Consider the following 24,565-nt stretch of genomic DNA (forward strand, 5'->3'; position numbering starts at 1 on the left):
TTTGTGTTCTTTGTGTGGAAAGAGTTTCACAGAGCTCGGTTCATTAATAGTACACCAGAAAAGACACAGCGGCGTGAAGAATCACATATGCAGCGAGTGCGGGAAGTCATTTATCACAAATAGTGAACTAAAAGTGCACCAGAATATCCACACCGGAGAGAAACCGTTCAAGTGTTCACACTGCGACAAGAGATTCAACCAATCAGGAAACCTGAAAACTCATGAGAGGATCCACACTGGAGAGAAACCGTACACATGTGATCAATGCGGGAAGAGTTTCAGTCAGTTCGCTTCTCTGCTCAGGCATGGAAACACTATTATCTGTAATAAGTTGTAAGTAGTTCATCTTGAATTGCGGAGGTTAATAACTTCTCACTGGAGTTGTGAGATTCAGATCAACTGAAATGTGGATATTCTTTCCAACAGAGCAGCATTTTGTTCGTTTAAAGGGTTAGTTCATCCAAAAATGAAAATTATCCCATGATTTACTCACCCTCAAGCCATCCTAGATGTATATGACTACCTTTGTTCAGATGAACACAATTGAAGTTATATTCCAAGCTGTATAATAGAAGTTAAATGTAACTTAGATGTCGAAACCCAAAAAAGCACATCCATCCATCATAAAAGTAATCCGTACGGCAGTGGTTAATAAAGGCCTTCTGAAGAGAAGTGATGTGTTTTTGTAAGAAAAATATCCATATTTATAACTTTATAAACTATAATCACGGGCCTCATGTAACGGCTGTGCGTGAGTGTAGTTCCAGCGAAAGACTGACCTCTGACCCGACGCATGAGGGTGAGTAAATTATGGGATGATTTTCATTTGTGGGTGAACTAACACTTTAAGTTTGTCTCGTTCATCAAAGCCAATTTGAGGAAAAAATCCTTGATGATCCATGTTTACCAGTGCTGTGATGTTGGAAGCTGTCTGTGTAAAAAATTTACCCAATTTACTTCGAGTGCATATTACTGTTTCTACTGTGAACAATTCATCCATGCATGTTTTATAACATTTTTTATAACAATATTTACTGAAAATGTTCAGTCATGCACTCAATGTGGGAAGAGTTTCAACCAACCGAGTCTCGGGAAAAAGCATCACCTGATGTTGTCGTAATAACGAGCTCGTCATCATCAAGACCAGCACTTTCCTAAGAGGTTCATTTGATAAAATACCTCTAGTGTTCTTTATATGTCACAGTATAAGTTCGGCTTTTAGTGTGAATGAAAATCAGGTCCTTGTGTGTGTGTGTGTGTGTGTGTGTGTGTATTGTTCAAAAGTTAGGGGTCAGTGATATTAAAATGATTTCTCAAACATCAAATCATATTAGAATGATTTCTGAAGGATCATGTGACACTGAAGACTGGAGTAATGATGCTGAAAAATCTGTTCACAGAAATAAATTACATTTTTCCTTGTATTGAAATAGAAGTCTGTAATAACTTTTTTCAATATTACTGTTTTTGATTGTATATCTTCTTTGACTGCAAATAATTTACAATCATCAACATATTAAAAACAAAACAAGGTTCTGGTAAAATTGTTTAGACAGTTTTAAAATTCATTAAGAATAGTGGATTTAAGAATAGAATATAGATCACATCAAAGACTGAAGTCACTTCACACTCCAGCACAGGAGGTGGCGGTATGCACCAAAAAGCTGGTATGCGACCCGCCAATAAATCCACAGAAGAAGATAACTTTCGTCTGAGGACTGATCGCTCCAAAGATGATCATCTGGTGTGAGTAAAAAAATAACTATTTTCCGATTATATGATCACATGTGGACAACATTGTCACCGCAAGTGCAACAAAATGTGGCACATGTGGAAAACAGGTTACTAATATGTGAGGGACGTGAAAAATATTTCCACGTGTTGTAAGGGTTTAACGTGTATCACGTCTTACCTCATGTCTCTATATACAAGCACATTAAATGTAAAGTGTCTACTTTTAAACTTTCAAATAAGTTTTGGGGAATAAAATGTCAAAATGTGTGTGAAATAATGGTCAATTGTCATTCGTGGAACACTTTCTGTAAAAATTGAAACAACTTATTCAGACCTGTACGTATTTAAATATATAAAAGAATGAGTGAGCATTCTAAATGTAATTCTTGCTGATAAATGGGCAAACTTAAGATCGTGGCAAAATTTAAAATTTGTCAAATTCAGCCGCATCTGGTGATGACGCAACAGCAGCATCCTTATTACGCTTCCGCCATTTTTGGGTGAAAGCGACTCGGCAACTAGCTTCTTGCTGTCGCTATGGCAACATCAGCTGCTTTGTTAAATAAAAACGTACATTAAAGCTAAATCCAACCAGAATTATGACAACACAGAAAAACGAACTATCATGTCGCCAAACCATTTAAAAAAATAAAAAAATAAAATCATATTCATAACGTTTTTTCTATTTTGAAATTTGACTGGAAAGTCGAAGCTCTGCTCATGCGCATCATTTGAATCATAACGGCCAACTACCACTGTTCGCTGAGGGAAAAGGTAAGCAAAATGTCTTATTAGTAGTTTTAAACAATTTAATGTTTTTTACATTTTGATATGGCTAAAAATGTATTATGTCACTGTCTTATGCCACTGTCTTCACAAAGTAATGTCTAGAGTCATGAAATTATTATTTTTAGTCATCAACTATGTCTTTGTCCTGTTGTTTTATGCTATTTTAAGCAGGCTACACTAATCACTTTTTGGTGAATAAAGGCTAAACCAGCCTGCAATGGCAACGAGCATTAGAATGAAATAAATACATATTTGGGTCCTGTAATATTATAATAAAATGTCATTAATCACATATTAACATAATCCATGTTATTTAAATTACTAAAATTTTACCCCGTGGCGGTTCTAGTGTTAAATAATTTAAAACTTTTCTGCTTCATATCATCCTGTTTGCGCCCCCGATGACATAGGTAAACTCTGAGGTAACTTTAAAACACACATTGAAATAAGAAATAAACATGAAATGTGTAGTTCTCAGTATAAATGATAGTCAGTATGTCAGCGTGTGCATGTAAGTAATATCAGTGTAAACAGTTCAACCAAACACAACCCAAAGAAAGATCAAAGTCCAAAAATCCGTTCTAGGGAAGGCGGATCAGAACGAGAACTCCTCGAGTGCGGCGGTGGTCTCCCGCAACCTCCATATCCCTCGAGAGCTCCGGTAGCCTCATGACAGACAAACAAACGCCAACAAGCAGCAGCAACTCTCCTCCCGCCATCAGTTCGAACGAGTCTCTTTTTAAAAGCGTGTTGATTTAGTGCAGGTGCCAAAATTATGTCATCCAATCACCCGCAGTCTGCCAGTCACCTGTAGCTCGAGCAGAAACGCAGTGACTCACTGAGACGTCACAGTAGTTTTCCCTCTGTTCAAGCGCGTGAACCGATCATTTCTTCCGTTTTATTACTATGAAGGAATACCATTTTAAATGATTACATTTCAACAACTAAGTGGAGTGGAAACAACATTAAACCCATTAAAGTTGTTAAAGCTTCAAACAGTTCATTAGATTTAGTTGGTTTTGTTAGAAAAAAACAAAAAAATTAAACAGCAAATAATATGGGACGCGTAACTAAAAAAGTTTTTTCGGCCAAATTTTTTAGGTTTAGAAGCAGTAATGTGAAGCTTTTGACTTTACAATTTGTGAATTATTTGAGCAGTAAAACTGTTTAAAAATCCTTTAAGTAAAGAAATTTCAACATTAGAAAGCCAGTTTTTAATAATAAACTTACTAATCTTAATAAACTACTTACTAGACGTCTCATTCTAGTGTCTACAAGCCTCAGAAGGACTGGACTAGGAAGGACACTGCCTCACTAGGATGCAGCCTTGCATTTGAGAAGCACCCTATATCTGTTACTGTCTCTCTGGTGTACTTGACGCATCTGGTGGGCAAATCTGTTTAAATGGGTGATTGGCGCCATCTTGAGTTTTAAACCGTAACTAATGGACAAAAAAGTTTAGAGACAGTGGCTGTGTCCCAATTCAAAGGCTGCGAAGGTCAGAAATGGGACGGTCTGGCCTACGGAGGATTGTTCTTGTCATTGATGTAGCCTCTGAATTGGGACGCAGCTCGTATATTAATCTGTGTATCTTTTGTTAATTCATTTTTGAATTGAACATTAAAATTTTGAAAATCGTTTTTTTTTCTTTTTTTAAATGATGGGGAAAAACAAGAATTCAACTTGAAATCATTTTAACTTTCTAAAAAAGAAAATGGATAAACCACCTGAATATTCGATCTCTACAATGAAACGGCCCTTTCCACTGAAGCTGCTTCTCAGACAACGCACGAATACTGAACTGAGTTCTCTTTCACGTCTTTTTGCACTTGAATGAACGTATTCACTCAAAATTACCTCAAAATAGTTGGTTATGTCTTAAATGAACACAAACAGTTAGAAAACAGAACGCTTGTGTAACAAAATATTGGATCCGTACAGCTCTTAAAGTGACCGCAGCCTAATAAACCTGCGTTGTCTGCGTTTTTAATGTTAATTTGATTATTCAGTTTCTGCCTGAAAAACATGAAAAGCAGTGTTTATTGTATTTGTATGTTTGTTCTATTGTATTTACTTGTGCTATTGCTTTTAATTTGATTATTTGTACTTATTTTATTACTGACACTTGTCTTTAACATTTATTAGGCTTGTAGTTTTTGGTGTCATAACCTTCATAAGGTTATGGGTCAAGTACATTGAAAACAATAATTAGGCCTATTTTATTTTATTACTTTTTTGTAGTCGGGCCAGTGAAATTTTGGCAGGGCAAGTAAATATTTAAACCACTGGTCCAACTGGGCCAGTAAAAAAAACTTTAGTGTTGAGCCCTGAAATATGTTAAACTATGACAGTGAATCATGTGTAGAAGTTTGCTTCAGTGTTCTGTTTGGATGTAGTTTTCATTTTCCGTTCCATTGAAGTCCTGACAAAACTCAGCCTTGAAAAGCCTCCTTAAAAGCTTGAACTTAACTTCCAGTTCAGTCAAATCATGTAATGTCCCAGGTGAAAACTTCCATAATGTACTTAAAGCGCTCTATTTTTTGTGCACTAATCTTGTCCTTAATATACTAAAAATTCTTCTATAGTACTTCTTAAGATAATCTTAAGAACATCTAAGTATTCAACTGTGCTGTTTTGAGACACAATGAATATGAACTAAAATGTGCTTTTAACATACTGTCACTGTATTAAAAAATGTATTTAGTTACCACTTGTAGTATACTTATGGATTCAAGTGTTAACTAAATAATTTTTCTTAAATATACACAAAAATGTCAAAATGTCTGTCTTGGCAAGTATATGAATAAAGACAGTCAGTTATGTCTTAAATGAATAAACAGTTGGGAAAGAAATCGGATCCGTGCCGTTGTATATTAGATCCGTGCATTGGGACTTAAAGCCTAATGAAAATACCTGCTGCTGTCTGTGTCATTAATGTTAAACCAAAGACTAAATCACTCACTGCTCTTGAATAACTTTAGTAGTTTTAAAAATGCAGCGTTTTATAGTTTATCTCTGGGTAGAGTTGCACGATTGTGACAAATCATAATTGGTGATTATTTCCTTGAAATTGTAATTGCGATTATTAATTCCGATTATCACAATTTACATTGAATGTTTTGAATAGCTTTAGTTCAGGTGATGTGTAAAAAATAATGTTCACTTTTTCATAAGAGCATGAAATTTGGTACACTTGTACAGTTTTATCTGTATATCATTTCTGCATCATATATCGGCCATCGGCTGCCCTCATTTCTAAATATCGGCATCGGCCAGAGAAAAACCCATATCAGTTGACCTCTACTTTGTATCATATCTCCCGAATCAAAGATAACACAGAAAAGGTGATATCTACCCCTATGTTTTGATGGTCAAGGATTACAGTGATACCATATAAAACACAAACTGTTCAGGTGAACACTGAATGGTGAATTCAGTGACGTGAGAAGGAAATCACAGTATCTGAGAACCTAGGCAAGACTTCATAATATCATGTCTGTTGCATGCATGTAGTGTAGAGTTTCAAAAGCTTAATCCTTTTGTTCTTTAACCCTGACAATACAGTGATTGTAAAGAGTAGAATATTCAATATGACCTAAGCAACAGAGCTTAAAAAGAATGTCAGACAATGGAAACCAAAATCATCAACACATTGAGGGCTGGGTTCAAAGCTCACACCAAAATCAATGTGAAACTGAAGTTGCAGGCTGATCCAACTTGTATTAAGTTCATCACAGCAACTCATAATGTAAGTCAGTAGTGTGTAGGGCTTCACAATGAATCACATTTCTAATCGTGATTACAATTATGGATGCCACAATTACGCAATCGTTCAAAAGTGCAATTACATAAAACACAACAAACAAAAAAAAGTGCACTTACAGAAAATTATTTTGTGTGCTGCTTAAGTGTTATCTGGGAGTATTTTTCCATTTTTAATTTTAGTTTCGGTATAATATTATAATACCATACTTTTTTACTTTTTTTTTATTTAAAAAAGAAACCAATCCAATGACATTTGAGGTTTAATGCTATAGAAAAGTATTCAAAGTTTTTCAGGAAGAGTGTTTTCAGCTTATTTTCATATAAAAATATGGCATGCAGTTGCTTCAAACAATTGTATGATGCTAGGATGCACCGATACCATTAGAGTACGAGACCCTTATTCCTTGTCTGGTATTGTTTAAAGCCCTTTGAAGCTGCACTGAAACTGTAATTTTTACCTTCAACCGTTTGGAGACCAGTGAAGTCCACTATATGGAGAAAAATCCTGGAATGTTTTCCTCAACCTTCATTTCTTTTCGACTGAAGAAAAAGGGACATGGACATCTTAGATGACATGTGGGTGAGTAAATTATCAGGAAATTTTAATTTAAAAGTGGACTAATCCTTTAAGAGTGGTCTGGCTTGCCTGTGGAAGAGCTGACCACAATGGTCTCCAATTGCTTGAATCTATCAAACCCCAGACTGAGATGGCATATATGGTGCCGCCTCAAGTGTTTGTCCCTTAACAGTGTCCTCCTTGGTACACTGCTCTTTTGAGGTGCTTCCATTCCTCTTAGTTTCTTTGTGAACAACTCAAGATAAGCTTGATTGATGTTGAGTTGGCTGCTGGTGCATCATAGAGGAGAATTGTGAAGTGTTCCACAATGGAAATCACCTCCTCTGGAATGCTTGAAGCCTTTGACAGGGCATTGAAGGTCTCTGTTGTCATGTCATCTGCAGTCCAGGTATCCCCTGCTGTCTTCTTGCCCCTGGTTGCAAATCTAGATGCTGTGTTACAGCCAGGTCTGACAGCAACATAGTGTCAGCCCAGAACCGGGCCCACATCTGGTCCACGTGTAATCCACATGTACCAGATGTGGGCTGGTTGCTGTCTGGGAGTGAAGGCATGAAACACAGGAAGGGCCTTGGATTTGTCAGGACCCAGAGACTTGGCAGTCTCATGGGCAGGTATGTATCTGAAGTTCTTGCCAGTCCCAATTGCCACCCACATCTCCTCAATGTCCAGCTCCGACGTGTGTAATGGCTAGGACCATGACATCTGTGTCCACAGTGCACAGGGTGATCTTTTTAAATCCCTTTCTTGCAGAATCTGCTGCATGGAGTAGCATCCTTGTATCTGCCTCTTCATGTATGCATGAGGCAATCTGGTTTGACTGTTGTGCAGGCCACTGTGCCAAAACAGAAACTGAGGACTTTCTTGCGGTCTCATGGTACACCAGTTGTCAATGGTGACAAGCAGATTAGCAGATAGCCTTGATTCAGTGTACTGGTTGTAGGCCCATGTCATCAGGATGTGGAGACTGGCAGTTACAAATCCAAGGCCCTTCATGTGTTCTGTGCCTTCACTGGCTGTGACACAGTATCCGCATTTGCAACTAGAGGCAAGAAGATAGCATGGGATACCTGGAATGCAGATGACATGACAACAGAGGCCAGATCCCCCCAACTAAAGATGTACTGGTGCAGCACCTCAGAAGAGCAGTGTACCAAGGAGAACACTGTTGAGGACAAGCACTTGAGGTGGCAACAGACTGGGGTTGGTTGGACTCAAGCATTTGGAGACCATTGTGGTCAACTCTTCCACAGCCAAGCCAGACCATCCTTGAACACAAAGTCTTGCCTAGGTTCTCAGATACTGTCATTTCCTTCTCATGTCACTGAATTCACCAATAACTATTCACCTGAACAGTTTGTTTTATATGGTATCATTTTAATCCTTGACCATCAAAACATAGGAGTAGACATCACCTTTTCTGTGTTATGTTTGATTCAGAAGATATGATACAAATTACATAATTTGGTTATGGCAGAAAGTAAAATGGTCGCCATGGTGACCACGAGTTGTTTTTGTGATGGCTCCATTTCTGAAAATGTTCAGGGTCCAAAACTGTACAAGTGTACCAAATTTCATGCTTTTATGAAAAAGTTTTCACCTAAAAAATTGCACATATCACCTGGACTATATACCATAGTTTGAAGCAATTACATGCCATATTTTATATTAAAATCAAGCTGAAAACATTCTTCCTGAAATTTATTTATTGCTTTTCTATAGAATTCTATAGATCTGCTCCTTCTCCTTCAGTGAAGCTCCTCCCACCGCAGTTCACCAGTAAATGCTGGAATATTCCCATCAGCCAACAAGTGAAGACGAGCATCAAGAACAAAGTGGTTGGTGTTTATTCCTGATCCTTCATTAATAATACATATTGTTATACATTAAGTTTATGATGATTTATTATTGTTATTTTAGACCAGATGGAGGTGGAGGAGAAATACCATTTCATCAATGGAGAGAAATCTTTGACTTTCTCACAGACTGCAAAGACTGAAGCCAAGAAGTCGTTCGCTTGCCCTCAGTGTGGGAAGAGTTTCACACGTAAAAGAAGTCTCAGGGAGCACATGAGTACTCATTCTAAAGAGAATCTGTTGACATGTGACCAGTGTGGAGAGGGTTTTGCATGTAAACAAAGCCTGAATGAGCACATAGGAACTCATGCTGAAGAGAAACTGTTGACATGTGACCAGTGTGGAAAGAGTTTCACACGTAAAAGAAGTCTCAGGGAGCACATGAGTACTCATTCTAAAGAGAAACTGTTGACATGTGACCAATGTGGAAAGGGTTTTGCATGTAAACAAAGCCTGAATGAGCACATAGGAACTCATGCTGAAGAGAAACTGTTGACATGTGACCAGTGTGGAAAGAGTTTCACACGTAAAAGAAGTCTCAGGGAGCACATGAGTACTCATTCTAAAGAGAAACTGTTGACATGTGACCAGTGTGGAGAGGGTTTTGCATGTAAACAAAGCCTGAATGAGCACATAGGAACTCATGCTGAAGAGAAACTGTTGACATGTGACCAGTGTGGAAAGAGTTTCACACGTAAAAGAAGTCTCAGGGAGCACATGAGTACTCATTCTAAAGAGAAACTGTTGACATGTGACCAATGTGGAAAGGGTTTTGCATGTAAACAAAGCCTGAATGAGCACAAAGGAACTCATGCTGAAGACAAAGTGTTCACATGTGACCAGTGTGGAAAGAGTTTTGCACGTAAAAGAAGTCTCAGGGAGCACATGAGTACTCATTCTAAAGAGAAACTGTTGACATGTGACCAGTGTGGAGAGGGTTTCATAAGTAAAAGAAGTCTCAGGGAGCACATGAGTACTCATTCTAAAGAGAAACTGTTGACATGTGACCAGTGTGGAGAGGGTTTCATAAGTAAAAGAAGTCTCAGGGAGCACATGAGTACTCATTCTAAAGAAAAACTGTTGACATGTGACCAGTGTGGAGAGGGTTTTGCATGTAAACAAAGCCTGAATGAGCACAAAGGAACTCATGCTGAAGACAAAGTGTTCACATGTGACCAGTGTGGAAAGAGTTTTGCACGTAAAAGAAGTCTCAGGGAGCACATGAGTACTCATTCTAAAGAGAAACTGTTGACATGTGACCAGTGTGGAGAGGGTTTTGCATGTAAACAAAGCCTGAATGAGCACATAGGAACTCATGCTGAAGAGAAACTGTTGACATGTGACCAGTGTGGAAAGAGTTTCACACGTAAAAGAAGTCTCAGGGAGCACATGAGTACTCATTCTAAAGAGAAACTGTTGACATGTGACCAATGTGGAAAGGGTTTTGCATGTAAACAAAGCCTGAATGAGCACAAAGGAACTCATGCTGAAGACAAAGTGTTCACATGTGACCAGTGTGGAGAGGGTTTCATAAGTAAAAGAAGTCTCAGGGAGCACATGAGTACTCATTCTAAAGAGAGACTGTTGACATGTGACCAGTGTGGAAAGAGTTTTGCACGTAAAAGAAGTCTCAGGGAGCACATGAGTACTCATTCTAAAGAGAAACTGTTGACATGTGACCAGTATGGAGAGGGTTTCATAAGTAAAAGAAGTCTCAGGGAGCACATGAGTACTCATTCTAAAGAGAGACTGTTGACATGTGACCAGTGTGGAGAGACTTTCGCACGTAAAAGAAGTCTCAGGGAGCACATGAGTACTCATTCTAAAGAAAAACTGTTGACATGTGACCAGTGTGGAGAGGGTTTCATAAGTAAAAGAAGTCTCAGGGAGCACATGAGTACTCATTCTAAAGAGAAACTGTTGACATGTGACCAGTATGGAGAGGGTTTCATAAGTAAAAGAAGTCTCAGGGAGCACATGAGTACTCATTCTAAAGAGAGACTTTTGACATGTGACCAGTGTGGAGAGACTTTCGCACGTAAAAGAAGTCTCAGGGAGCACATGAGTACTCATTCTAAAGAGAAACTGTTGACATGTGACCAGAAACCTTTCAAGTGTTCACACTGTGACAAGAGATTCAGTAGGTCAGTAAACCTGAAAAGACATGAGAGGATCCACACTGGAGAGAAACCTTACAAGTGTTCATACTGCGATAAGAGATTCAGTAGTTCAGGAGACCGGAAAAGACATGAGAGGATCCACACTGGAGAGAAACCGTTCAAGTGTTCACACTGCGACAAGAGATTCAGTATTTCAGGAAACCTGAAAACTCATGAGAGGATCCACACTGGAGAGAAACCTTACAAGTGTTCATACTGCGACAAGAGATTCAGTAGTTCAGGAGACCGGAAAAGACATGAGAGGATCCACACTGGAGAGAAACCGTTCAAGTGTTCACACTGCGACAAGAGATTCAGTAGTTCAGGAAACCTGAAAACTCATGAGAGGATCCACATTGGAAAGACACCGTACACATGTGATCAATGCGGGAAGAGTTTCAGTCAGTTCGCTTCTCTGCTCAGGCATGGAAACACTATTGTCTGTAATAAGTTGTAAGTAGTTCATCTTGAATTGCGGAGGTTAATAACTTCTCACTGGAGTTGTGAGATTCAGATCAACTGAAATGTGGATATTCTTTCCAACAGAGCAGCATTTTGTTCGTTTAAAGGGTTAGTTCATCCAACAATGAAAATTATCCCATGATTTACTCACCCTCAAGCCATCCTAGATGTATATGACTACCTTTGTTCAGATGAACACAATTGAAGTTATATTCCAAGCTGTATAATGGAAGTTAAATGTAACTTAGATGTCGAAACCCAAAAAAGCACATCCATCCATCATAAAAGTAATCCGTACGGCAGGGGTTAATAAAGGCCTTCTGAAGAAAAGTGATGTGTTTTTGTAAGAAAAATATCCATATTTATAACTTTATAAACTATAATCACGGGCCTCCTGTAACGGCTGTGCGTGAGTGTAGTTCCAGCGAAAGACTGACCTCTGACCCGACGCATGAGGGTGAGTAAATTATGGGATGATTTTCATTTGTGGGTGAACTAACACTTTAAGTTTGTCTTGTTCATCAAAGCCAATTTGAGGAAAAAATCCTTGATGATCCATGTTTACCAGTGCTGTGATGTTGGAAGCTGTCTGTGTAAAAAATTTACCCAATTTACTTCGAGTGCATATTACTGTTTCTACTGTGAACAATTCATCCATGCATGTTTTATAAAATTTTTTATAACAATATTTACTGAAAATGTTCAGTCATGCACTCAATGTGGGAAGAGTTTCAACCAACCGAGTCTCGGGAAAAAGCATCACCTGATGTTGTCGTAATAATGAGCTCGTCATCATCAAGACCAGCACTTTCCTAAGAGGTTCATTTGATAAAATACCTCTAGTGTTCTTTATATGTCACAGTATAAGTTCGGCTTTTAGTGTGAATGAAAATCAGGTCCTTGTGTGTGTGTGTGTGTGTGTGTGTGTGTGTGTGTGTGTATTGTTCAAAAGTTAGGGGTCAGTGATATTAAAATGATTTCTCAAACATCAAATCATATTAGAATGATTTCTGAAGGATCATGTGACACTGAAGACTGGAGTAATGATGCTGAAAAATCTGTTCACAGAAATAAATTACATTTTTCCTTGTATTGAAATAGAAGTCTGTAATAACTTTTTTCAATATTACTGTTTTTGATTGTATATCTTCTTTGACTGCAAATAATTTACAATCATCAACATATTAAAAACAAAACAAGGTTCTGGTAAAATTGTTTAGACAGTTTTAAAATTCATTAAGAATAGTGGATTTAAGAATAGAATATACAGGTGCTGGTCATATAATTAGAATATCGTGAAAAAGTTCATTTTTTTATTGTAAATCATTTTAAAAAATGAAACTTTCATATATTCTAGATTCCCTACATGTAAAGTAAAACATTTCAAAAGTTTTTTTTTTTTAATTTGTTGATTAGAGCGTACAGCTCATGAAAGTCCAAAATCCAGTATCTCAAAATATTAGAATATTTACATTTGAGTTTCATTAAATGACCATCCCTACAGTATAAATTCCGGGTATCTTTTGTTCTTTGAAACCACACTAATGGGGAAGACTGCTGACTTGGCAATGGTCCAGGAGACCATCATTGACACCCTCCACAAAGAGAGTAAGTCACAGAAGGTCATTACTGAATGGGGTGGCTGTTTACAGAGTGATGTATCAAAGCATATTAAATGCAAAGTTGACTGGAAGGAAGAAATTGGGTAGGCAAAGGTGCACAAGCAACAGAGATGACCGCAAGCTTGAGAATACTGTCAAGTAAAGCCCATTCAAACACTTGGGAGAGCTTCACAATGAGTAGAATGAAGCCGGAGTCAGCGCATCAAGAGTCACCACACTCAGACATCTTCAGGAAAAGGACTACCAAGCCACTTCTGAACCAGAGACAACGTCAGAAGCATCTTACCTGGGCTAAGGAGAAAAAGAACTGGACAGTGAACAGTGGTCGAAAGTCCTCTTTTCAGATAAAAGTAAATTTTGCATTTCATGTTGAAATCATGGTCCCAGAGTATGAAGGAAGACTGGAGAGGCACAGAATCCAAGCTGCTTGAAGTCTAGTGTGAAGTTTCTGAAGTCAATAATGATTTGGGGGGGCCGTGACGTCTGCTGGTGTTGGTCCATTGTGTTTTATCAAGTGCAGAGTCAATGCAGCCATCTTCCAGGAGATTTTGGAGCACTTTATGCTTCCATCTGCTGACAAGCTTTATGGAGATGCTGATTTCCTTTTCCAGCAGGACTTTAGCACCTGCCCACAGTGCAAAAACCACTTCCAAGTGGTTTGCTGAGCATGATATTACTGTGCTTTATTGGCCAGCCAATATGCCTGACCTGAATCTATGGGATATTTTCAAGAGAAAGATGAGAAACAGTCGATCCAACAATATACAGATGATCTGAAGGCTCAATAGTGCCTCAGCAGTGCCACAGGCTGATCACTTCCATGCCACACTTCAGTGATGCTGTAATTTGTGCTAGGAGCAAGTCATTTGCTGTAATATGTCCTGCCGATCAAGTATTGAGTGCACAAAAGAACATACTTTAAAGAACTTGAACTTTTCTGTTTTGCAAATCCATTTTTTGATTGATCTTAGGAAATATTCTAATATTTTGAAATACTGGATTTTGGACTTTCATGAGCTGTACGCTCTAATCATACAAGCACATTAAATGTAAAGTGTCTACTTTTAAACTTTCAAATAAGTTTTGGGGAATAAAATGTCAAAATGTGTGTGAAATAATGGTCAATTGTCATTCGTGGAACACTTTCTGTAAAAATTGAAACAACTTATTCAGACCTGTACGTATTTAAATATATAAAAGAATGAGTGAGCATTCTAAATGTAATTCTTGCTGATAAATGGGCAAACTTAAGATCGTGGCAAAATTTAAAATTTGTCAAATTCAGCCGCATCTGGTGATGACGCAACAGCAGCATCCTTATTACGCTTCCGCCATTTTTGGGTGAAAGCGACTCGGCAACTAGCTTCTTGCTGTCGCTATGGCAACATCAGCTGCTTTGTTAAATAAAAACGTACATTAAAGCTAAATCCAACCAGAATTATGACAACACAGAAAAACGAACTATCATGTCGCCAAACCATTTAAAAAAATAAAAAAATAAAATCATATTCATAACGTTTTTTCTATTTTGAAATTTGACTGGAAAGTCGAAGCTCTGCTCATGCGCATCATTTGAATCATAACGGCCAACTACCACTGTTCGCTGAGGGAAAAGGTAAGCAAAATGTCTTATTAGTAGTTTTAAACAATTTAATGTTTTTTACATTTTGATATGGCTAAAAATGTATTATGTCACTGTCTTATGCCACTGTCTTCACAAAGTAATGTCTAGAGTCATGAAATTATTATTTTTAGTCATCAACTATGTCTTTGTCCTGTTGTTTTATGCTATTTTAAGCAGGCTACACTAATCACTTTTTGGTGAATAAAGGCTAAACCAGCCTGCAATGGCAACGAGCATTAGAATGAAATAAATACATATTTGGGTCCTGTAATATTATAATATAATGAAATGTCATTAATCACATATTAACATAATCCATGTTATTTAAATTACTAAAATTTTACCCCGTGGCGGTTCTAGTGTTAAATAATTTAAAACTTTTCTGCTTCATATCATCCTGTTTGCGCCCCCGATGACATAGGTAAACTCTGAGGTAACTTTAAAACACACATTGAAATAAGAAATAAACATGAAATGTGTAGTTCTCAGTATAAATGATAGTCAGTATGTCAGCGTGTGCATGTAAGTAATATCAGTGTAAACAGTTCAACCAAACACAACCCAAAGAAAGATCAAAGTCCAAAAATCCGTTCTAGGGAAGGCGGATCAGAACGAGAACTCCTCGAGTGCGGCGGTGGTCTCCCGCAACCTCCATATCCCTCGAGAGCTCCGGTAGCCTCATGACAGACAAACAAACGCCAACAAGCAGCAGCAACTCTCCTCCCGCCATCAGTTCGAACGAGTCTCTTTTTAAAGCGTGTTGATTTAGTGCAGGTGCCAAAATTATGTCATCCAATCACCCGCAGTCTGCCAGTCACCTGTAGCTCGAGCAGAAACGCAGTGACTCACTGAGACGTCACAGTAGTTTTCCCTCTGTTCAAGCGCGTGAACCGATCATTTCTTCCGTTTTATTACTATGAAGGAATACCATTTAATTGATTACATTTCAACAACTAAGTGGAGTGGAAACAACATTAAACACATTAAAGTTGTTAAAGCTTCAAACAGTTCATTAGATTTAGTTGGTTTTGTTAGAAAAAAACAAAAAAATTAAACAGCAAATAATATGGGACGCGTAACTAAAAAAGTTTTTCGGCCAAATTTTTTAGGTTTAGAAGCAGTAATGTGAAGCTTTTGACTTTACAATTTGTGAATTATTTGAGCAGTAAAACTGTTTAAAAATCCTTTAAGTAAAGAAATTTCAACATTAGAAAGCCAGTTTTTAATAATAAACTTACTAATCTTAATAAACTACTTACTAGACGTCTCATTCTAGTGTCTACAAGCCTCAGAAGGACTGGACTAGGAAGGACACTGCCTCACTAGGATGCAGCCTTGCATTTGAGAAGCACCCTATATCTGTTACTGTCTCTCTGGTGTACTTGACATTTGGTGGGCAAATCTGTTTAAATGGGTGATTGGCGCCATCTTGAGTTTTAAACAGTAACTAACGGACAAAAAAGTTTAGAGACAGTGGCTGTGTCCCAATTCAAAGTCTGCGAAGGTCAGAAATGGGACGGTCTGGCCTACGGAGGATTGTTCTTGTCATTGATGTAGCCTCTGAATTGGGACGCAGCTCGTATATTAATCTGTGTATCTTTTGTTAATTCATTTTTGAATTGAACATTACAATTTTGAAAATCGTGCCTTTTTTTTCTTTTTTTTAAATGATGGGGAAAAACAAGAATTCAACTTGAAATCATTTTAACTTTCTAAAATAGAAAATGGATAAACCACCTGAATATTCGATCTCTACAATGAAACGGCCCTTTCCACTGAAAGCTGCTTCTCAGACAACGCACGAATACTGAACTGAGTTCTCTTTCACGTCTTCTTGCACTTGAATGAACGTATTCGCTCAAATTTATCTCAAAATAGTTGGTTATGTCTTAAATGAACACAAACAGTTAGAAAACAGAACGCTTGTGTAACAAAATATTGGATCCGTACAGCTCTTAAAGTGACCGCAGCCTAATAAACCTGCGTTGTCTGCGTTTTTAATGTTAATTTGATTATTCAGTTTCTGCCTGAAAAACATGAAAAGCAGTGTTTATTGTATTTGTATGTTTGTTCTGTTGTATTTACTTGTGCTATTGCTTTTAATTTGATTATTTGTACTTATTTTATTACTGACACTTGTCTTTAACATTTATTAGGCTTGTAGTTTTTGGTGTCATAACCTTCATAAGGTTATGGGTCAAGTACATTGAAAACAATAATTAGGCCTATTTTATTTTATTACTTTTTTGTAGTCGGGCCAGTGAAATTTGGCAGGGCAAGTAAATATTTAAACCACTGGTCCAACTGGGCCAGTAAAAAAAACTTTAGTGTTGAGCCCTGAAATATGTTAAACTATGACAGTGAATCATGTGTAGAAGTTTGCTTCAGTGTTCTGTTTGGATGTAGTTTTCATTTTCCGTTCCATTGAAGTCCTGACAAAACTCAGCCTTGAAAAGCCTCCTTAAAAGCTTGAACTTAACTTCCAGTTCAGTCAAATCATGTAATGTCCCAGGTGAAAACTTCCATAATGTACTTAAAGCGCTCTATTTTTTGTGCACTAATCTTGTCCTTAATATACTAAAAATTCTTCTTTAGTACTTCTTAAGATAATCTTAAGAACATCTAAGTATTCAACTGTGCTGTTTTGAGACACAATGAATATGAACTAAAATGTGCTTTTAGCATACTGTCTCTGTATTAAAAAATGTATTTAGTTACCACTTGTAGTATACTTATGGATTCAAGTGTTCTGCAAGTGTTAACTAAATAATTTTTCTTAAATATACACAAAAATGTCAAAATGTCTGTCTTGGCAAGTATATGAATAAAGACAGTCAGTTATGTCTTAAATGAATAAACAGTTGGGAAAGAAATCGGATCCGTGCATTGGGACTTAAAGCCTAATGAAAATACCTGCTGCTGTCTGTGTCATTAATGTTAAACCAAAGACTAAATCACTCACTGCTCTTGAATAACTTTAGTAGCTTTAAAAGTGCAGCGTTTTATAGTTTATCTCTGGGTAGAGTTGCACGATTGTGACAAATCATAATTAGTGATTATTTCCTTGAAATTGTAATTGCGATTATTAATTCCGATTATCACAATTTACATTGAATGTTTTGAATAGCTTTAGTTCAGGTGATGTGTAAAAAATAATGTTCACTTTTTCATAAGAGCATGAAATTTGGTACACTTGTACAGTTTTATCTGTATATCATTTCTGCATCATATATCGGCCATCGGCTGCCCTCATTTCTAAATATCGGCATCGGCCAGAGAAAAACCCATATCAGTTGACCTCTACTTTGTATCATATCTCCCGAATCAAAGATAACACAGAAAAGGTGATATCTACCCCTATGTTTTGATGGTCAAGGATTACAGTGATACCATATAAAACACAAACTGTTCAGGTGAACACTGAATGGTGAATTCAGAGACGTGAGAAGGAAATCACAGTATCTGAGAACCTAGGCAAGACTTCATAATATCATGTCTGTTGCATGCATGTAGTGTAGAGTTTCAAAAGCTTAATCCTTTTGTTCTTTAACCCTGACAATACAGTGATTGTAAAGAGTAGAATATTCAATATGACCTAAGCAACAGAGCTTAAAAAGAATGTCAGACAATGGAAACCAAAATCATCAACACATTGAGGGCTGGGTTCAAAGCTCACACCAAAAATCAATGTAAAACTGAAGTTGCAGGCTGATCCAACTTGTATGAAGTTCATCACAGCAACTCATAATGTAAGTCAGTAGTGTGTAGGGCTTCACAATGAATCACATTTCTAATCGTGATTACAATTATGGATGCCACAATTACGCAATCGTTCAAAAGTGCAATTACATAAAACACAACAAACAAAAAAAAAGTGCACTTACAGAAAATTATTTTGTGTGCTGCTTAAGTGTTATCTGGGAGTATTTTTCCATTTTTAATTTTAGTTTCGGTATAATATTATAATACCATACTTTTTTACTTTTTTTTTATTTAAAAAAGAAACCAATCCAATGACATTTGAGGTTTAATGCTATAGAAAAGTATTCAAAGTTTTTCAGGAAGAGTGTTTTCAGCTTATTTTCATATAAAAATATGGCATGCAGTTGCTTCAAACAATTGTATGATGATTAAGGACAGAGTACGAGACCCTTATTCCTTGTCTGGTATTGTTTAAAGCCCTTTGAAGCTGCACTGAAACTGTAATTTTTACCTTCAACCGTTTGGAGACCAGTGAAGTCCACTATATGGAGAAAAATCCTGGAATGTTTTCCTCAACCTTCATTTCTTTTCGACTGAAGAAAAAGGGACATGGACATCTTAGATGACATGTGGGTGAGTAAATTATCAGGAAATTTTAATTTAAAAGTGGACTAATCCTTTAAGAGTGGTCTGGCTTGCCTGTGGAAGAGCTGACCACAATGGTCTCCAATTGCTTGAATCTATCAAACCCCAGACTGAGATGGCATATATGGTGCCGCCTCAAGTGTTTGTCCCTTAACAGTGTCCTCCTTGGTACACTGCTCTTTTGAGGTGCTTCCATTCCTCTTAGTTTCTTTGTGAACAACTCAAGATAAGCTTGATTGATGTTGAGTTGGCTGCTGGTGCATCATAGAGGAGAATTGTGAAGTGTTCCACAATGGAAATCACCTCCTCTGGAATGCTTGAAGCCTTTGACAGGGCATTGAAGGTCTCTGTTGTCATGTCATCTGCAGTCCAGGTATCCCCTGCTGTCTTCTTGCCCCTGGTTGCAAATCTAGATGCTGTGTTACAGCCAGGTCTGACAGCAACATAGTGTCAGCCCAGAACCGGGCCCACATCTGGTCCACGTGTAATCCACATGTACCAGATGTGGGCTGGTTGCTGTCTGGGAGTGAAGGCATGAAACACAAGAAGGGCCTTGGATTTGTCTGGACCCAGAGACTTGGCAGTCTCATGGGCAGGTATGTATCTGAAGTTCTTGCCAGTCCCAATTGCCACCCACATCTCCTCAATGTCCAGCTCCGACGTGTGTAATGGCTAGGACCATGACATCTGTGTCCACAGTCCACAGGGTGATCTTTTTAAATCCCTTTCTTGCAGAATCTGCTGCATGGAGTAGCATCCTTGTATCTGCCTCTTCATGTATGCATGAGGCAATCTGATTTGACTGTTGTGCAGGCCACTGTGCCAAAACAGAAACTGAGGACTTTCTTGCGGTCTCATGGTACACCAGTTGTCAATGGTGACAAGCAGATTAGCAGATAGCCTTGATTCAGTGTACTGGTTGTAGGCCCATGTCATCAGGATGTGGAGACTGGCAGTTACAAATCCAAGGCCCTTCATGTGTTCTGTGCCTTCACTGGCTGTGACACAGTATCCGCATTTGCAACTAGAGGCAAGAAGATAGCATGGGATACCTGGAATGCAGATGACATGACAACAGAGGCCAGATCCCCCCAACTAAAGATGTACTGGTGCAGCACCTCAGAAGAGCAGTGTACCAAGGAGAACACTGTTGAGGACAAGCACTTGAGGTGGCAACAGACTGGGGTTGGTTGGACTCAAGCATTTGGAGACCATTGTGGTCAACTCTTCCACAGCCAAGCCAGACCATCCTTGAACACAAAGTCTTGCCTAGGTTCTCAGATACTGTCATTTCCTTCTCATGTCACTGAATTCACCATTAACTATTCACCTGAACAGTTTGTTTTATATGGTATCATTTTAATCCTTGACCATCAAAACATAGGAGTAGACATCACCTTTTCTGTGTTATGTTTGATTCAGAAGATATGATACAAATTACATAATTTGGTTATGGCAGAAAGTAAAATGGTCGCCATGGTGACCACGAGTTGTTTTTGTGATGGCTCCATTTCTGAAAATGTTCAGGGTCCAAAACTGTACAAGTGTACCAAATTTCATGCTTTTATGAAAAAGTTTTCACCTAAAAAATTGCACATATCACCTGGACTATATACCATAGTTTGAAGCAATTACATGCCATATTTTATATTAAAATCAAGCTGAAAACATTCTTCCTGAAATTTATTTATTGCTTTTCTATAGAATTCTATAGATCTGCTCCTTCTCCTTCAGTGAAGCTCCTCCCACTGCAGTTCACCAGTAAATGCTGGAATATTCCCATCAGCCAACAAGTGAAGACGAGCATCAAGAACAAAGTGGTTGGTGTTTATTCCTGATCCTTCATTAATAATACATATTGTTATACATTAAGTTTATGATGATTTATTATGGTTATTTTAGACCAGATGGAGGTGGAGGAGAAATACCATTTCATCAATGGAGAGAAATCTTTGACTTTCTCACAGACTGCAAAGACTGAAGCCAAGAAGTCGTTCGCTTGCCCTCAGTGTGGGAAGAGTTTCACACGTAAAAGAAGTCTCAGGGAGCACATGAGTACTCATTCTAAAGAGAATCTGTTGACATGTGACCAGTGTGGAGAGGGTTTTGCATGTAAACAAAGCCTGAATGAGCACATAGGAACTCATGCTGAAGAGAAACTGTTGACATGTGACCAGTGTGGAAAGAGTTTCACACGTAAAAGAAGTCTCAGGGAGCACATGAGTACTCATTCTAAAGAGAAACTGTTGACATGTGACCAGTGTGGAGAGGGTTTTGCATGTAAACAAAGCCTGAATGAGCACATAGGAACTCATGCTGAAGAGAAACTGTTGACATGTGACCAGTGTGGAAAGAGTTTCACACGTAAAAGAAGTCTCAGGGAGCACATGAGTACTCATTCTAAAGAGAATCTGTTGACATGTGACCAGTGTGGAGAGGGTTTTGCATGTAAACAAAGCCTGAATGAGCACATAGGAACTCATGCTGAAGAGAAACTGTTGACATGTGACCAGTGTGGAAAGACTTTCACACGTAAAAGAAGTCTCAGGGAGCACATGAGTACTCATTCTAAAGAGAAACTGTTGACATGTGACCAGTGTGGAGAGGGTTTCATAAGTAAAAGAAGTCTCAGGGAGCACATGAGTACTCATTCTAAGAGAAACTGTTGACGTGTGACCAGTGTGGAAAGACTTTCGCACATAAAAGAAGTCTCAGGAGCACATGAGTACTCATTCTAAAGAGAAACTGTTGACGTGTGACCAGTGTGGAGAGGGTTTCATAAGTAAAAGAAGTCTCAGGGAGCACATGAGTACTCATTCTAAAGAGAATCTGTTGACATGTGACCAGTGTGGAGAGGATTTTGCATGTAAACAAAGCCTGAATGAGCACATAGGAACTCATGCTGAAGAGAAACTGTTGACATGTGACCAGTGTGGAAAGAGTTTCACACGTAAAAGAAGTCTCAGCGAGCACATGAGTACTCATTCTAAAGAGAAACTGTTGACGTGTGACCAGTGTGGAGAGGGTTTCATAAGTAAACGAAGTCTCAGGGAGCACATGAGTACTCATTCTAAAGAGAAACTGTTGACGTGTGACCAGTGTGGAAAGACTTTCGCACATAAAAGAAGTCTCAGGGAGCACATGAGTACTCATTCTAAAGAGAAACTGTTGACGTGTGACCAGTGTGGAGAGGGTTTCATAAGTAAACGAAGTCTCAGGAGCACATGAGTACTCATTCTAAAGAGAAACTGTTGACATGTGACCAGTGTGGAGAGGGTTTCATAAGTAAAAGAAGTCTCAGGGAGCACATGAGTACTCATTCTAAAGAGAATCTGTTGACATGTGACCAGTGTGGAGAGGGTTTTGCATGTAAACAAAGCACTGAATGAGCACATGAACTCATGCTGAAGAGAAACTGTTGACATGTGACCAGTGTGGAGAGGGTTTCATACGTAAAAGAAGTCTCAGGGAGCACATGAGTACTCATTCTAAAGAGAACTGTTGACATGTGACCAGTGTGGAGAGGGTTTCATAAGTAAAAGAAGTCTCAGGGAGGCACATGAGTACTCATTCTAAAGAGAAACTGTTGACATGTGACCAGTGTGAAAGACTTTCGCACGTAAAAGAAGTCTCAGGGAGCACATGAGTACTCATTCTAAAGAGAAAACTGTTGACATGTGACCAGTGTGGAGAGGTTTCATAAGTAAAAGAAGTCTCAGGGAGCACATGAGTACTCATTCTAAAGAGAAACAGTTTGACGTGTGACCAGTGTGGAGAGGGTTTCACACATAAAAGAAGTCTCAGGGAGCACATGAGTACTCATTCTAAAGAGAATCTGTTGACATGTGACCAGTGTGGAGAGGGTTTTGCATGTAAACAAAGCCTGAATGAGCACATAGGAACTCATGCTGAAGAGAAACTGTTGACATGTGACCAGTGTGGAAAGAGTTTCACACGTAAAAGAAGTCTCAGGGAGCACATGAGTACTCATTCTAAAGAGAATCTGTTGACATGTGACCAGTGTGGAGAGGGTTTTGCATGTAAACAAAGCCTGAATGAGCACATAGGAACTCATGCTGAAGAGAAACTGTTGACATGTGACCAGTGTGGAGAGGGTTTCATAAGTAAAAGAAGTCTCAGGGAGCACATGAGTACTCATTCTAAAGAGAAACTGTTGACGTGTGACCAGTGTGGAGAGGGTTTCACATGTAAAAAAAGCCTGAATGAGCACATAGGAACTCATGCTGAAGACAAAGTGTTCACATGTGACCAGTGTGGAAAGAGTTTCGCACGTAAAAGAAGTCTCAGGGAGCACATGAGTACTCATTCTAAAGAGAAACTGTTGACATGTGACCAGAAACCTTTCCAGTGTTCACACTGTGACAAGAGATTCAGTAGGTCAGGACACCTGAAAACACATGAGAGGATCCACACTGGAGAGAAACCTTACAAGTGTTCATACTGCGACAAGAGATTCAGTAGGTCAGGACACCTGAAAACACATGAGAGGATCCACACTGGAGAGAAACCTTACAAGTGTTCATACTGCGACAAGAGATTCAGACAGTCAGGAGACCTGAAAAGACATGAGAGGATCCACACTGGAGAGAAACCTTACAAGTGTTCATACTGCGACAAGACATTCAATCATTCAGGATCTCTGAAAACACATGAGAGGATCCACACTGGAGAGAAACCTTACAAGTGTTCATACTGCGACAAGACATTCTATCATTCAGGATCCCTGAAAACACATGAGAGGATCCACACTGGAGAGAATTCGTACAAGTGTTCACACTGCGACAAGAGATTCAGTATGTCAGGATACCTGAAAGCACATGAGAGGATCCACACTGGAGAGAAACCTTACAAGTGTTCACACTGCGACAAGAGATTCAGTATGTCAGGATACCTGAAAGCACATGAGAGGATCCACACTGGAGAGAAACCTTACATGTGTTCATACTGCGACAAAAGATTCAGTAGTTCAGGAGACCTGAAAAGACATGAGAGGATCCACACTGGAGAGAAACCGTACAAGTGTTCATACTGCGACAAGACATTCTATCATTCAGGATCCCTGAAAACACATGAGAGGATCCACACTGGAGAGAAACCTTACAAGTGTTCATACTGCGACAAGAGATTCAGACAGTCAGAACATCTGAAAAGTCATCGGAGGATCCACACTGGAGAGAAACCATATCTGTAAAAAGTTGTGAGATTCACATACAATGAAATCTGGACATTCTTTCCAACAGAGCAACATTTGTTCATGTAAGTTTGTCTTCGTCACCAAAGCCAATTTGGGGAAAGTAGTGTGTTGCCGTGGCTTTGACAAACCTTGATGATCCGTGTTTTCCAGCATGATTTGAAAATTTTGAGAAGTTGTTAGGTTAAAGGAGTGCTGTGGTGTTGACTTCTGTCAATCTGTGAATAAAGTGATATTAACCCTTGTGCGTCAATTAAAAAAGTTGTCAGAAAACTGTCATAAAAGTTTGAAGCTTGGGAGCACAAACTTAAGTTTTGTCTCATTTTAAAAAAAGACCCTGGGCAGAATCTTGTTGAAGTAAAAAAAAAAAAATAAAAAGTTAGAAGTTTAAGTTTATGAAAATGGTTTATGAACATTATTT

At 38.4% G+C, this 24,565-nt stretch overlaps 2 protein-coding genes and 1 long non-coding RNA gene across 38 annotated transcripts in view; 2 read left to right on the top strand and 1 right to left on the bottom strand.

The window, feature by feature from the left end:
- The window catches only part of LOC127521139 (zinc finger protein 271-like), a 106,841-nt gene that overhangs the window by 38,375 nt on the left and 43,901 nt on the right, over positions 1–24,565 (top strand). For 5 of the 34 annotated variants that reach the window (XM_051910165.1, XM_051910164.1, XM_051910149.1 and 2 more), the window contains one exon: positions 20,637–20,752. In XM_051910165.1, coding sequence (XP_051766125.1) covers positions 20,698–20,752 — 55 coding nt within the window. In that variant the 5' untranslated portion in view covers positions 20,637–20,697. Of the gene's footprint in view, positions 1–1,617; positions 1,747–2,440; positions 2,509–6,712; positions 6,869–8,584; positions 8,701–8,782; positions 12,443–14,508; positions 14,577–18,764; positions 18,921–20,636; positions 20,753–24,565 lie in introns of those variants that run through there. The other 29 variants (XM_051910158.1, XM_051910156.1, XM_051910144.1 and 26 more) reach the window with 20 other exon arrangements.
- Positions 1–24,565, bottom strand: part of LOC127521169 (uncharacterized) — a 61,249-nt gene that overhangs the window by 29,064 nt on the left and 7,620 nt on the right. The window contains exons 2-3 of one of the 3 annotated variants that reach the window (XR_007932295.1): positions 11,246–12,102; positions 10,873–11,077 (exon numbers count right to left, since the gene is read on the bottom strand). This is a non-coding gene — a long non-coding RNA (uncharacterized LOC127521169). The other 2 variants (XR_007932296.1, XR_007932297.1) reach the window with 2 other exon arrangements.
- On the top strand, positions 22,715–24,144 carry LOC127521146 (zinc finger protein 501-like). Its single transcript, XM_051910190.1, has one exon. The coding sequence runs from the start codon at positions 22,744–22,746 to the stop codon at positions 24,142–24,144; it is 1,401 nt and encodes a 466-aa protein (XP_051766150.1). The 5' UTR covers positions 22,715–22,743.

The sequence above is a fragment of the Ctenopharyngodon idella genome, chromosome 10 (assembly GCF_019924925.1).
Source record: "Ctenopharyngodon idella isolate HZGC_01 chromosome 10, HZGC01, whole genome shotgun sequence".
In the NCBI taxonomy this organism is placed as follows: Eukaryota; Metazoa; Chordata; class Actinopteri; order Cypriniformes; family Xenocyprididae; genus Ctenopharyngodon; species Ctenopharyngodon idella.

Bases quoted from the DNA above. Each gene is read 5' to 3' on its own strand.
- LOC127521146 (XM_051910190.1), top strand. From the start codon at position 22,744: ATGAGTACTCATTCTAAAGAGAATCTGTTGACATGTGACCAGTGTGGA.